This window comes from Aedes albopictus, chromosome 3 (genome assembly GCF_035046485.1).
Source record: "Aedes albopictus strain Foshan chromosome 3, AalbF5, whole genome shotgun sequence".
Classification (NCBI taxonomy): domain Eukaryota; kingdom Metazoa; phylum Arthropoda; class Insecta; order Diptera; family Culicidae; genus Aedes; species Aedes albopictus.
Genome location: NC_085138.1, coordinates 242,282,143 through 242,298,177, shown reverse-complemented (window position 1 = coordinate 242,298,177; position 16,035 = coordinate 242,282,143). Strand labels below are relative to the sequence as shown.

The 16,035-nt window shown below is 43.7% G+C and overlaps 1 protein-coding gene across 2 annotated transcripts; it reads right to left on the bottom strand.

Annotated features, from left to right (window-relative positions):
• Window positions 1–8,249: 8,249 nt before the first annotated feature.
• On the bottom strand, window positions 8,250–15,525 carry LOC115270933 (uncharacterized). Of its 2 annotated transcripts, none has more exons than XM_062859821.1 (2): window positions 13,636–15,525; window positions 8,250–13,565 (listed from the first exon to the last, which is right to left on the bottom strand). In XM_062859821.1, the coding sequence occupies exon 2, from the start codon at window positions 12,276–12,278 to the stop codon at window positions 10,014–10,016; it is 2,265 nt and encodes a 754-aa protein (XP_062715805.1). In that variant the 5' UTR covers window positions 12,279–13,565; window positions 13,636–15,525; the 3' UTR covers window positions 8,250–10,013. The 2 variants fall into 2 exon arrangements, with proteins under 2 accessions (XP_062715805.1, XP_062715804.1); XM_062859820.1 differs by having other exon boundaries at window positions 8,250–14,528; window positions 14,637–15,524.
• Window positions 15,526–16,035: the final 510 nt, after the last annotated feature.

Here is a 16,035-nt window from a genome sequence, read left to right as displayed (position 1 = left end):
AGTATATTGGGCTGACGTGAACAATTTCGTGGCCAAAATCTTCTAGCTACTGGACGTTCCAATGTAATTCAGCTTAAACATCGTACTGACCATATGTTGGTAATTGTAACACAACATAAAAATGTTCATTAAGATTGAGTATTTATTTAATACTTGATATTCTACGACTTGTACCAGTTCAATTCATTTCATTTATTTAGTTAACATCAAATTCATGATAATACTGAATCAACAATTTGCCGCCATAATACTCGATTTGCAGCTGCAGCTCTCCAACGTCGGTCACGCCCAACACTCGCCAGATCACGCTCACCCTGGTCCGCCCATCGTGCTCTCTGCGCTCCACGCCTTCTTGTACCAACCGGGTGGTAAGCAAACACCACCTTGGCAGGGTTGTTGTCCGGCATTCTTGCAACATTCCCTGCCCATCGTATCCTTCCGGCTTTGGTTACTTTCTGGATGTTGGGTTCGCCGTAAAGTGCAGCGAGCTCGTGGTTCATGCTTCTCCGCCACACACCGTTCTCCTGCACGCCGCCGAAGATCGTCCTTAGCACGTGTCGCTCGAAAACTCCGAGTGCTTGCAGGTCCTCCTCGAGCATCGTCCATGTCTCGTGTCCGTAGAGAACCACCGGTCTTATTAACGTCTTGTACATGGTACATTTGGTGCGGGGGTGAATCTTTTCTGACCGCAGTTTCTTCTGGAGCCCACACAGCAAAAAGTAATGAAATTTAAATGGCATGTAAAACATACTGGTTGTAAATGTACATCACTTGAATCGAAACGGTGATTTAAATTTCAATAGAAATCCATGCACATAACAAGAGCATTGACAAACATTGATTTTTAAATTTCATTCACTGTAAAATTCAATCAACATATAAACACAACAGCGCTCTGATGTTGACGAAAGTATGGCCGTCGCGTAAAGCCTTGCTGTGGCTGTTGAGCTGCTTCGAAATTTGATTTAATTCATATACCAAACGTCTGAAAGTGTAACAAACGCGTGAACCAGCATTGTAAAAATCATTAGCAGGTAAGAAGTGCATACTTTTACATTCGGCAGTGATAACTTATGAGATATCATCCGTAATGTTGCTAATTTTCACAGGCGCTCTCGTTATCGGTCACCACCAGCAAGCAGCAAAACGACCTGCACCGAGTGCCGAGAACTTTCTGCTGGATGCGGTATTTGCTTCGACATTTTCGGGAAAAAACATTTGTGTTCTTTCATAGTTTGCAACCTATAATGTGAAAATATGTTATAAAATTAAATTGTGACAACCATTTTTGACTTTTACTGCTTCTTCCGACAATCTGGGCGGGGAGAGGCGTGTTCATAAATGAAACAAACGAAATAAAACAAACCACCGTTAAAGCGCGTGCGGCGGAGTGCGCCGTTGAACTTTCAACGACGTTTAAAATTACACGTCGAGCTCATGTTTTCAATCAATGTAAATTCCAAACGTGATGTAGTTTTGAGTTTATTTTCATGCTCCAAATATGTGCATGAAAATAAGTTTAAAATTACATTTTTATTTTAACTGTGCATAGTAGGCACGACTTCCACTGATGATGCGCCTTCGCATTTCACGGCTCACGTTATTGTCAGCCGTTAGCAAGGAACCGAGGTAGACGAATTCTTCTACCACCTCGAAAGTACCCCCGTCTATCGCTGCCACCGTTCCAAATGTTCTAGCAATAATACCCATGTCATCCGCAAATAGACAACTTGGCCGGATTTCGTGAAGATCGTACCGGCTGTTTAGCCCGGCTCGTCGCATAACACCTTCCAGGGCAATGTTGAATAGTAGGCAGGAAAGTACATCACCTTGTCGTAGTCCCCGTCGAGATTCGAATGAACTGGATAGTTCACCCGAAATCCTTACACTGTTCTGCACACCGTCCATTGTTGCTCTTATCAGTTTGGTATGCTTCCTGGGAAAGCTGTTCTCGTCCATGGTTTTCCATAGCTCTGTGCAGTCGATACTGTCGTATGCCGCATTGAAGTCGATGAACAGGTGGTGCGTTGGGACCTGGTATTCAAGGCATTTCTGGAGGATTTGCCGTACGGTGAAGATCTGTTCCGTTGTCGACCGGCCGTCGATGAAGTTGGCTTGGTAACTTCCCACGAACTCATTTACAGGGGATAGACAAAATGATCGGGACAGGCAAAATTTTCACTTTCCAAAAAATGTTCAACTAGCTGTAACTTTTCGAAAAGTGCATCAAATATTCTCAAATTTTTACTGTAAGTTCTTCAACTAGTTGTATAGAGTGTGTGTAGTGACGGCTCGGCAGCTGGAGGCCAGACTTGCGCGCGCGTTGCCTTCGGTGCTCCGATTTAGTTTTTTTGTTTTTCATTTGCTTTTTGCGCTTTTTGGTACGGTTGATGGCAGAGGAAGAAGACCCGGCTCGATGTCAATTATTCACAGGTCCGGGTGAAAGTATATGTTTGCCTGTATTAGTCGATAAAAATATGTAAACAAACCGATCAGCTGATCGCGACGTCACGTTCGCTAGAAAATTTGTTCGCAGCTTCTGGAACGTGACGTCACCTTCGGCAACTTCGTGCGATTTCGGCTTGCCGAAGTTGACATGACACGACTACTACTTCAAAATTATCATATCACAAACACCACTTTGCCCGATGGGCCTAACCTGGTGAAATTTAGAACATTGGACCCGGCTTCAGTCAGTGTGTGTAGTGACGGCTCAGCAGTTGGAGGCCAGATTTGCGCGCGCGTTGCCTTCGGTACCCCGATTTAGTTTTTTTTCCACCAGGGTGCGAGGACGCCATCTTTTAGAATCCAACATGTTGTATGTAAACATTTGTGTATCCACAATGGATTCCATTGTGGATACACGATAGATGTTGGCTCCTGTCAGATGCATTAGGTGGGATTAGGGTTGCCACATACGTGTTTTTTTCCATTTGATTTTTGCGCTTTTTGATCCGATTGATGGCAGAGGAAGAAGACCCGGCTTCAGTCAGTGTGTGTAGTGACGGCTCAGCAGCTGGAGGCCAGATTTGCGCGCGCGTTGCCTTCGGTACCCCGATTTAGTTTTTTTCCATTTGATTTTTGCGCTTTTTGGTCTGATTGATGGCAGAGGAAGAAGACCCGGCTTCAGTCAGTGTGTGTAGTGACGGCTCAGCAGTTGGAGGCCAGATTTGCGCGCGCGTTGCCTTCGGTACCCCGATTTAGTTTTTTTCCATTTGATTTTTGCGCTTTTTGGTCTGATTGATGGCAGAGGAAGAAGACCCGGCTTCAGTCAGTGTGTGTAGTGACGGCTCGGCAGCTGGAGGCCAGATTTGCGCGCGCGTTGCCTTCGGTGCTCCGATTTAGTTTTTTGTTTTTCATTTGATTTTTGCGCTTTTTGGTACGGTAGATGGCATTTTTTTTTTCGTTTCGCATTTTTGGTTCGATTGATGGCAGGCGATTATCCGGTGAGTTTGTTCCTTGTTATTCTCTTTCTATGGATTCTACAGCAATTATTATATTAATACAATTTTATACCATATATTTATAATATCCTCTTTTCAAATATTTTTCCATTGACTTTGTATAGTTCGTCACCATGAGTGTCGACTTGGATTTTTGTTCCATTTTGTCACTGTTCGAGATGGCATTTTACAAACTATCTCTTCTTTTTATTGCATTTCATTTCTTTTGTGCAATCTCTTAACGACATACTATTTTTCTATGTATCTGTCCATGTATATTTGTTGCAAGTATGTAACGAATGTTAAGCTTCCAACAATCAGCAGCTTAAGCGCCACTCTCGTAAAGAGAGGCTGCTGTTGCAATTTAAAGTACTCGACTAGAGACTCTTTTCAAGGCGGGCTGATAAGGCTCAAACACCCGAATCCATTTAGCATTCCCACCCAGAAGACCAAAAAAATTGGGTCCCTAATCCGATTTTTAAAATAATGAGAGGAGATCTAGTCACCCGCAGCGGTGTAATCAATCAGTTAAAACAACCCGGTACACCCAGATGGAAACGTCAACTTTCACTTGGGAACCTCTGATAGACGGAGACGAAATTCTGGCAACAAAGTCGAGCTAGCTTGTATTCAAGAAATTCGAGTAGTTCCCTGCCTATCAGTGACGTCACTTCTTCCTTCTAGGTACAGTTTTCTCTTAATTCTAATCTGACCTGTTATTCTTTCCGTAGGGGGGCACGTGTTGGGGGGGAGCGGAATCAATCGTTTTCGGTCCGGCGTTACCGGTATAGGCACTTCGTCCTTCCAATATCCTCGATTGGCCCAGCAGTGAGCACGTGTGCGCATCCAGTCCTCGGTGACCGTCAGCAACGCGGCGCAATTTCTCACAGGGCCGTGGTTATTCTGCTTCGGCGTGACGGCCTAACGATGTTGGCGCGAGGTTCGTGTCACGAGGGCAACCGTTACTGAACCGTTCCACTTCGTAGCTTCGTCGGTTTGCCAATCCGGCCACGTGGTGGCGTTGAAGTTGCCGGCGATGTTCTTGGGCGAGTTTTTCTTGGGTGGTGGGTTGGTGGGCGGTCGAGCTTCGTTAAGCACAAACGATAACCGTCTCACGGCGTTAATTTGGACCGGTCTCACAGCAGACGGATGGAAAATTCACCAACCCAAAGCGGCACCGCACTGTGCCGTAGGTTTGGACCAAGATGGCGACTCCCAACTAACACCCACGTTGCGCAGTGGGGTTTTCTACCTAGCAACGTGTTAAATTCCATCGTAAACTATGGTATCATAAAAAAACACGTGTGTCAAACAAGCCTTACCTGGAGAATTAATCACAAGCAGAGCAATTTCTCCTCACTCGGGTTGATCAAAACCACGTGATCCACTTAAGCCTGACAAATACTTTTAATTATTTTTAAAAGGAAAATTATTTAAGACTCAACTGACTTACTTCTTCTGTTTAACACCAAAGTTAACAATCTCTTTTGGGTTTCACAACTATTTCTAGCGTTACTAGAGTCTTCACTTGTCCTGGGCTAAACAACAGAGCAGAGATAGGTCAGCTCCAGTTGACAATTTCCACCAAATTAAATTCACAAACCCCGGAGATGATCACGCGATCCCTTTTCTTTTGATCGCATCAAACAATACAAAGTATTGGATGCTGGTGGAGATAAATGTCTTCTCATTTTTCCTGCGCGCTTAGTTTGAGGCTTTCTCGCTCCCACAGGCTTATCAAATGTGGGCTGTTTTTGAGCTGGTTTTTTTTTGTGCCTATCTTTTCCCCCAATATTTCGGTACTTCTACGTGGGCATGGTTAAATGAGATCGCTTGGTGGAACTCAAAAGTTATACGCGTGCAACGCAGTATCTCGCTTCACGTCGAGGTGGCGCTCTGAGCGTTTGAAAGTAATAGAAACTTTCATCCGTTTGTGACTAACAAGTGACACGGAGAGAAAGTATTTAATGAGGGTTACATTCGTCGTTGCTTACTTATAAAAATTTTGAAATTTGATTAAAAATTTCAAAATTTTTATACTGTTTTAATAGTTTTGCTTCTTTGTTGCCATAGAAAATAATACTTAACGATGCGCTAAAATAATTTAACTTAGATTTTATTTAAGTTTGAATTCAGTTTTTTTTTATAGCTTTAAAACGCTAACTCTCTATTAGTCATACTAGTTTTGTTCTGCGTCTCATTTTTTTTCTAAATATTCTAAATGCAAACAAAACAATCTAGAAATACAAAACCTTTGCAACATAATTTCTTAGTCTAAACCGATTTAACTCCAAAAATTATTGGAAACAATTCAAATCCAACCGATTTTAAGCCAAATAACCTCAAACTTTTTTGAGAATCTTTTCAATCTTATATCTTTACCTTTGTAATAGTATAACCCCAGATTTATCTGAGAAACAGAAAACAAATGCTTCGAAACTACTACTAACCTCCTTCACATTAGAATTACTATTTACAGGCCTCAGACCAAATTTATTTATCGCCATTGAAATTTCAATGAACGCATCAATGAACGGAACAAACGCATTAACAATGAAGCGTTTGTCTTAAAACTTATGTTTTCAGAAACGGGTACTTAACGAAACGACCCGAACTGTCATGACTAAAACATCGCACTGTCAGACTTTTGTCATTACAACAAAGCCAACGTGCGAGGAACCGGTGGATCAAAGAAAACTGGATTGGATTTACAGAAAACTAGGAGAAATTATTACTTTACTGGCATGAGAATCTATTACAAAGATGGACAAACTATTGTAAAGGATGGTTTCAGGTAATGTACAAGGTGCAAAGGGGCTAATTCTGTGTAAACCGTGTAAACTATGCAATACTCCTCGAATCTATGGCTGGAGTTCTGTACAACTAAAGTGAATCTAATGTGGATCTATTTTTAGCGAAGGCAAGGATTATGCGAAGAAGTGAGTTTCGGTACACTAGGAGGTCGTAATGTTTTGATGGTTTTAGACACTCAACTAGTTCCGGATGTTAAATTACTCTTTGAGTGTTTCCATGATCGAAATCAGTTGTCTGAGCTTATAGTCTCTTACATAGCTTGTTCTTCTGCTGTGGTTGTGTGCTCATTCCTACTTCACGGTAAAGTTTGAATGAACTGATTTCACAGCGGTGAAGCAAAGGTCAACGATTGAGGAATCAACAAGCATCTCGAAATCGTGACAAAGCCGGGGCACCACAAAGTGTGTTTTTATAGGCGAGCCGATTGTTTTGCACTTTCCGGACAAAAGTGCTGTCATAGCTGAAGATCCTAGGACCTTTTAAGAAACGAGCCATGAAATGTTCCTGGTATTCTGCGACCTTCAAGGTCTTCCAGAACGTAGGTATTTGTGCCAATCTTTTCCAGAATTCGGGCTTTCGAGAATTTATTGCCAAGCTTTCCAACAAAGTTTCGAGCTTTGTCAGAAAGGTGCATGTCTTTCTTATAGACGACATCCCCCTGGCTGAAGTCATGTCGAGCATTGGCTCGTAAGTTATAGGGTCGAGAATACCTTTCATAGGCCTTATGGAGGTTTTCTCGAACTATTTCAAACAGTTTTTTCGTTTCTTCGCTCATTTGTTGGGGTGCACAGCCTTTTTCTGGGTTCAAATATCGGAGATGATCGTATTCTTGGCCGTTACTTATCATGTTCCGATGGAAATTAATGAAATACGGCGAGAAGCCCGTACTGTCATGTACGCTTGTACGAATAGCCATGGCAATAGTGTGGATTGATTCATCCCATTCACGATGATCTTTCCGTTGGTTAAGGGCACAGCGTATGGCCGTAACGATGACGCGGTTTACTCGCTCGACAGGGTTAGGGCTGGGGTGATATACCGCGAGGTTCCAGTGGCTAACCCCGTATTTCTCAAGAAGTTTTTGAAATTGACTGGATTTAAACACCTGAGCATTGTCTGAGATACAGACAGACGGTGCACCAAATAAAGTGAACACCATGTTCTCGAGAAACATACACACAGCTGGTGCAGTTGCAGTTCTTAAACATTGAACAAGTACAAACTTTGAGAAAAAGTCTGACACAACAAGGAGCCATATGTTACCCTTCTTCGAACGAGGGTAGGGTCCAAGAAAGTCAATAGATACCATTTCCCAAGGCCTCGTGCATTCTTTGGGTTTTCCGCAAAGGGGTCGGGTATTCTGGTTCGGAATTTTTGATTCCTTACAAACTTCGCAGGAAGCGCAAAACTGTTTCACCTCGCTACTCATTCTTGGCCAATACCATCGTTCGCGTATCTTCGCAAGTGTTTTAAGGTACCCTAAATGAGCTTCCCGGTGAATGTCTTCAATTATCTTCGGCCGATCTAGTTTAGGGACCAATAGTTTCCATTTCGAACCCGCATCTTCGGGAAGGGTGGTGTTTGAAATGTACTTGAAAATATGACCGTCTAAAATTTTAAAATCTTTATATCGATCGGGAGCATTTTCGATCTGTCTTTTGAGGTCACTAATGTAGGGGTCTGGAAGGCTGGCATCTATGGAACTGACACAGCGGGATAGAGCATCGGCTGGCACATTTTCAGAACCTTTCTTGTATTGCAGCACAAGATCATATTTCGATAGCTTTAATGCCCACCTGGCGATTCTAGGCGATCGGGATTCTATCGACATAGTCTGAAGGAACGTCAGGCTCATGGCATCCGTTCTCACCATGAATCGGCTGCCCTCGACAAAATGTTTGAAATGTTCGATTGCCAAGAGTACGGCCAAACATTCCCGTTCCGTAGCACTGTAACGCTTCTGGGTGCTGGACAGTTTTTTTGAAAAGTAGGCGATAGGGCGTCGTTCACCGGCCAATTCCTGAGTTAAAACGGCACCTATGGCCGAGTCGGAGGAATCGGTTTCGATGATAAACATCAATTCAAAATCTGCATTAGCCAGAACAGGAGCGGAAATGAGAGCATTTTTAAGTCTTTCAAAGGCTTGATTTGCTTCTGGGGTCCAGACAAACTTTTTTCGCTTCCCCTTTAGCAAATCTGAAATGGGGGCCGCAATTTCAGAATAATTCCTTATGAATTTCTGATAAAAAGCTCCCAATCCAAGGAGGCGTCGCACATCCTTTACAGAACATGGTTGTGCGTAATCTAATATCGGTTGGATTTTAGAAACATCCATAGATAGACCCTCGTCGGAGAGAACATAGCCGAGATATTGGATTTTTCTTTGACAGAACTTGGACTTCTGGAGATTGATCGTAAGCCCTGCATTTTGTAACCGACTCGCAACGATTTTAATTAATTGACAATGATGTTCAAACGATAACGAAGTAATGATGATATCATCTAAGTACACGTATACAAATGGTTCTAAATCGTGTCCCAGAACCTTGGTCATTAACCTAGCCATCGTTGCCGGTGCATTTGTAAGCCCAAAGGGCATTACAACAAACCTGAACAAACCCTTATTAGTTCGGAATGCCGTTTTGTCCTTGGCCGTTTCCGTGAGACTAACTTGGTAGTATGATTCCGAGAGGTCTATCACAGAAAAGTACCGTGACTTTCGAATCCTCTGGAGTATTCCAACCATATTCGGGAAGGGAAAATCGTCTCTTTTGGTACAAGAGTTCAGCCGGCGAGAGTCTAAACAAATTCCCCATTTCCCATTCGATTTTTTTATTGGTAATAGTGGATTTAAAAATTCCACTGGTCCAGAGCATTCTTCAATCACCCCTAGTTTGCGCATCCTCTCTACTTCTTCATCAATTACCCGTTCTACTGTTGGTGACCAACGGTACATGGGCATTCTACGAGGTTGAGACCCTGGAATGAGGTCGATTGAATGCTCTAGTACTCTTGTCCGTCCTAAGCGACCTTCATTTGTAGCTGGTAGCTCACGAACGGCTTCAAACAGTTCTTGCTTTTGTTGAGCGGTCAGATCGTGTTCAGTATCAATGTCAATTGGACTTTGAAGCGATGTTGCCGGTATCTCAATTGTCGGTATTTCCAGACTTTCATCGAAGTCAACAGGTTCTGGGAAATGTTCTTGGGCTATGGGCTCAATCTTAAAACAGACTGCATCTTCTTCTTCAGAGAAAAAGTTATCGGCCCATAATAAAGGACTATTCGTTTCTTCGGCAGAAACGGAAAGCAACTGCATGGAGTTAAGGGTTGTCGGGTTTTCAGGTATCATTAATTGAAAATTGAACCTATCTAAGAAGTCAACTCCCAATATTAAGGGCTTTGTCACTTCGGGTACAATAACAGTAGGTACGATGCAGGTCTGATTACCGTAGGTGTATGGGATATTGGCATACCCCAGACAAGTATACTCGGTATTATCGGCAGTTTTTATCCGAATACTACACTTCTGTATTTTTAATCCTAATTTTTCAACGAGATCTCGCGAGTTGATGATCGTAATCCCGGCTCCCGTATCCGCTAACCCTTCAATTTCCTTTTCCAAAATTTTGACACTTAAATGCGGACAACGTCGGAAACAAGTATTAATGTTATAGGTTTGGCCTAGATATTGATATGTTTGAATGGGAACTTCTTCCGTTTCCTTTTCAGGAGGTCTGTCCCCGTGGACTCCTGATTTTATTCGTTTTTTGGTTCCGACTGAGAGCTGTCACGAGATTTCAGATGATGGTTCTCTGGACATTTCGAAGCAACGGTGTCCGGACAACCGCAAATATGGCAGAAAATACCCTTCTTCCAACTACACTCTCTCCACATGTGCCCAGTTTTTCGACAATTCCAGCACAACAATGTGTCTTCGTTTTGGATACTTTTCAACCTACTTGATTCGGGCTTCGAAAAACCTTTCTTCAAATTCTTTGCCTGGAGGGCTAATAAACAAGCCTCCTCGGCTTCTTCCGAGTCCTTATCGGAATCATCCTCGTGTAAAATTGCATTCAACCCTACTGGTTTCGCTCGTGGGGCATATAAATTAGCCTCCAGAGCATCGAAACGATAACATAATTGAGCGAGATGTTCAATCGAGTTAACGGGCTCTAAAGCTAACCGTCGTCGGTATGAAAGTTTCATATTTTCGATGATCAGGTCAAACTTTTCTTGTGGATTCATTTTACGGGTCATCCTTTGAGCCATAGCCTCCAAATCGGTTAAATATGCACTGAACAGTTCGTTGGGTTTTTGCTTTCTATTGCGCATTTCTTCCCGAATAAATTTATCCCGATTCGGGTTATCGTACCTCATTTTCAAGTACGACAAAAGAGCGTCCCAGGTCGTTAACTGACTCTCATATGCAGTGAACCAAACATATGCATCATCTTTGAATAGTAAGTGAGCATGCATGCGAAGTTCATCCGACGTAACCTGATAGGATCGACTCAAGATTTCTATCTGCCGGAGAAAGTCAATGACCGGGACTGGATTAGAATCGCCTGAGAATTTTGGCCATTTCTCTATTATATTACAGGTTTGGTGGGGTAACCGACGACGATAAGAATAGTTCGAGGCTCCCCCAAAATCAACTGTAGGCGAGAAGAGGTGCCCACCATTTCCCCTGTCTAAGTTTGCTTGAGCTTCGCTGGGTCGTCCATTTCTTGTATTGTCACTTACTGCTCGCAGATTCTGAACCCAGTCTCGATCCTCATCTTCTAAAACATTAACGGAATGCATTCTTCTAGGTAACGATGTATGTTGTGGATTAACGTTCGCCGGCCGACTAGGTTCCTCTGGCATACGGCCTACAGTATGAGCTACTCCGGAGTCCCGTAGCCCAAGATTGACGAACTGTTCGGCCACATCAGGACCAATTGGTGCAGTGCTCCTTTTTTCGCGAGCGAGAATTTCACCGACATACGCTTTGACGTATCGCTCAATTTCTGATACATGAACATATTCATCCAAATTCGCCGGTGCGGCGCCTACATTCCTATTTTCCGGGAAGGTATTCAGCAAACCCCAGCCTTCTGATTTCATTTTTGAAACTTTAGGATGGGTTTGACCTGCCAGGTCATTTGGAACCATGCTTGGAAACGCTGGCGTTTCCCTTTGATCATATACCTTGAGAGGGGGAAGTAGCTTCTGTTTTGGTGACTCGTTAATGGCGGCTGGCTTTTCACCTCCGTTAGGGAATGGAATCGCTGGTCCGTTGCCTATGACTTCCGTCAAGGGTCCAGACCAGGTTTGTCTTTCTAGTCCTTGCGAGAGAAGTGGACGCTGAGCTAGTTCGTGCGAGGCATTAAACCTCCTTGACTCAATGCGCTTCGGAATCACTCCTCCTTTAGGTCCATTTTCGATTGATCCTTTTGGGGTACCTTGAGATCCGGGAAGGGATTTCATACCCTCCACAAAACTAATCAAATCCTGATCAACGTGATGGTTCGAACTTGTACCTCCACCAGCTGCTTCGTCTCTCCAACCTTGACAACTTTCCGGGTTAGTAGAGACAGCAATGGTCTTTGGAAGGGCTTTCCGTATACGCATTACGGGAATCTGTTCAGCAGCTGTTTTAATGTCAATGTTGTAATATTTCAAAACCATCCTAACAATAGCGTCCAGCAAGGTTTCCTGAACACGTCTTTGTTCATCGGTTTCCGGCAGGTAACGCCGAATCCGCTTGTGATAGTGCACCAGTCTAGAGAAACACTTGAGGTCATCGGTCTCCAACCGTTTTTCAATGTCTCTTAGTTTTTGAGGAACGATATCAAGATCGTTTTCTAAAGTGAACGACGATTCAAGTTGAACATTTTCATCTTCTGGTTGGCGCAAAGCCAACCGTAAAGATCGATATCTGGCGTCCAAAGGACCCCCGGTGGGGCAGCCATGAATTGCAAGTTCATAGTCTACTTCCTCGTCCTCTAAATCTTTCGCATAAATCCGGTAAATTTCCATTGTATTCAATTAAATTTAACTTTCGTTTAATTGCAACACTTAAATTCAGTAAATAATCCTTAGCCTAATGTAAAGAGCCCTAGAAACCGAAAAAAAAAGAAATGTCAAAAACCTAAAGAAAAACTTATCAAAACCAATCCAATCCAATTCAATTCTTAACCTAAACCAATACTACTAATAGAATTTTTTAAATCTAGACGCAGAACAAAATGTATGTACAAAGAGAAAAAAAAAATCCAATGGTTACACTTCTAAACCAAGTTTAGAACTAACTTATTATTCAAAATTCAAACCCTAACTTTCAGGCCCCACGTTGGGCGCCAAAATGTAACGAATGTTAAGCTTCCAACAATCAGCAGCTTAAGCGCCACTCTCGTAAAGAGAGGCTGCTGTTGCAATTTAAAGTACTCGGCTAGAGACTCTTTTCAAGGCGGGCTGATAAGGCTCAAACACCCGAATCCATTTAGCATTCCCACCCAGAAGACCAAAAAAATTGGGTCCCTAATCCGATTTTTAAAATAATGAGAGGAGATCTAGTCACCCGCAGCGGTGTAATCAATCAGTTAAAACAACCCGGTACACCCAGATGGAAACGTCAACTTTCACTTGGGAACCTCTGATAGACGGAGACGAAATTCTGGCAACAAAGTCGAGCTAGCTTGTATTCAAGAAATTCGAGTAGTTCCCTGCCTATCAGTGACGTCACTTCTTCCTTCTAGGTACAGTTTTCTCTTAATTCTAATCTGACCTGTTATTCTTTCCGTAGGGGGGCACGTGTTGGGGGGGAGCGGAATCAATCGTTTTCGGTCCGGCGTTACCGGTATAGGCACTTCGTCCTTCCAATATCCTCGATTGGCCCAGCAGTGAGCACGTGTGCGCATCCAGTCCTCGGTGACCGTCAGCAACGCGGCGCAATTTCTCACAGGGCCGTGGTTATTCTGCTTCGGCGTGACGGCCTAACGATGTTGGCGCGAGGTTCGTGTCACGAGGGCAACCGTTACTGAACCGTTCCACTTCGTAGCTTCGTCGGTTTGCCAATCCGGCCACGTGGTGGCGTTGAAGTTGCCGGCGATGTTCTTGGGCGAGTTTTTCTTGGGTGGTGGGTTGGTGGGCGGTCGAGCTTCGTTAAGCACAAACGATAACCGTCTCACGGCGTTAATTTGGACCGGTCTCACAGCAGACGGATGGAAAATTCACCAACCCAAAGCGGCACCGCACTGTGCCGTAGGTTTGGACCAAGATGGCGACTCCCAACTAACACCCACGTTGCGCAGTGGGGTTTTCTACCTAGCAACGTGTTAAATTCCATCGTAAACTATGGTATCATAAAAAAACACGTGTGTCAAACAAGCCTTACCTGGAGAATTAATCACAAGCAGAGCAATTTCTCCTCACTCGGGTTGATCAAAACCACGTGATCCACTTAAGCCTGACAAATACTTTTAATTATTTTTAAAAGGAAAATTATTTAAGACTCAACTGACTTACTTCTTCTGTTTAACACCAAAGTTAACAATCTCTTTTGGGTTTCACAACTATTTCTAGCGTTACTAGAGTCTTCACTTGTCCTGGGCTAAACAACAGAGCAGAGATAGGTCAGCTCCAGTTGACAATTTCCACCCAATTAAATTCACAAACCCCGGAGATGATCACGCGATCCCTTTTCTTTTGATCGCATCAAACAATACAAAGTATTGGATGCTGGTGGAGATAAATGTCTTCTCATTTTTCCTGCGCGCTTAGTTTGAGGCTTTCTCGCTCCCACAGGCTTATCAAATGTGGGCTGTTTTTGAGCTGGTTTTTTTTTGTGCCTATCTTTTCCCCCAATATTTCGGTACTTCTACGTGGGCATGGTTAAATGAGATCGCTTGGTGGAACTCAAAAGTTATACGCGTGCAACGCAGTATCTCGCTTCACGTCGAGGTGGCGCTCTGAGCGTTTGAAAGTAATAGAAACTTTCATCCGTTTGTGACTAACAAGTGACACGGAGAGAAAGTATTTAATGAGGGTTACAAGTATTTTTATGAATAAATAATGAGCGATCACCTTACGTGGGTGGTCAATTGTTTGCTTTCCGCGTGAAGCGAGCAATAGCGCATCAGATTGCATGTTTTGACACGTCTTTTGTTGTAAATCTTGAGTGTCCACCTGACGCGGGTGGCTGATTGTTTACTTTCCGCGCGGAGTGAGCAATAGCGCTTAAGTTTGTATGTGTTGTCGCGTCTTTAATAGTAAATATTAAACGATCACCTGACGCGGGTGGTCGATTGTTTGCTTTCCGCGTGATGCGAACAATAGCACTTTGTTGCTTCGTTTGTAGTATATTGTTGCTTCGTTTGTTGTATATTGAGCAATCACCTGACGAGGGTGGTTGGTTGTTTGCTTTCCGCGTGAAGCGAACAACATCACTGCAGTTTGCACGGCATACTGCAACTCCAAAAGGTCATATTACTTATCGAAGTGAATCCTGACCCAACGATACCTGCCCTACTAACAATCACTCCTTCCTGCAGCCTTTGGTGGAGACGTGCGGTAAACGCCAACTTTCACATAACAAAGGTTGCTATTAACATTCCTTCACTCTTCCAACCTGACTGCAAGGACGTGGCCGGCGTCGTTATTGTACTGTTAGAGCACCTTTACCGGTGCGCGACTAAACTAAATTACATAGCGCAGTATCATAGCGCTATACCTTATCGGGGGCTACTAACCGGGCTAGTAAAATAGCAGCGAGGCTTTCGGGAAACATCGAGCGCACAAATTTAGGCGCCCGATAGTTGCGCAGGAAACGATTGCTATTTCATATATGTTAAAAGTGTTGTGTTGTTTTTATTTGTTTGTTTCGAACAAAACACACCAGTGGTAAGCAACAAATTTTGTAAACACTTGCAGTTACCGAAAGAGTCCCCGGAGGACAAGCCGGAAGAAATGAGTGTCACTTCTGTGGAATGTCTCCCGGGACGTGAGCGAGAAACGGAAAATCTCGCTCTGCACGTCGAGGGGATTTCGGTGAATAATAATTCGGGAGCTGTGTAGATCACTGGTTCCTCCAAAAATATCTACGGGAATTCCTCCGGGGATTCCTCCAGAAACTCCTCCGAGGATTCCTTCAGGGAATCCGCCGGGAATTTCTCCAGTAATTCCTCCGGGAATTCCTCCACAAATTCCACCACGAATTCTTCCGGGAATTCCTCCAGAAACTCCTCCGAGGATTCCTCCAGAAACTCCTCCGAGGATTCCCCCAGAAACTCCTCCGGGAATTCCTCCAAGAATTCCTCCGGGAGTGCCTCCAAGAATTCCTTCGGTAATTCCTCCAAGAATTCTTTCGAGAATCCCTCCAGAAATTTCTCCGGGAATTCCTCCAGAAACTTCTCCGAGGATTCCTCCGGGAATTCCTCCGGGAACTCCTCCGGGAATTCCTTCAGGAATTCCTTCGGGGATTCATTCAGGAATTCCTTCGGGGATTCATTAAGGAATTCCTCCGGGATTCATTCACGAATTCCTCCGGGGATTTATTCAGGAATTCCTCTGGCGATGCATTCAGGAATTCCTCCGGGGAATTATCCAGGGATTCCTCCGAGGAATTTTCCAGGAATTCCTCCGGAGAATTTTCCAAGAATTCTTCCGGAGGATCCTCAAGAAATTCCTCCGGGGAACCCTACAGCATTTTCTTCTTGGATTCCTCAATAAACTCCTCAAAGAGTTCCTCCAGGAATTTCTTCGGGAATTTCTCCAGGCATCTCTCCGGAGATTAATA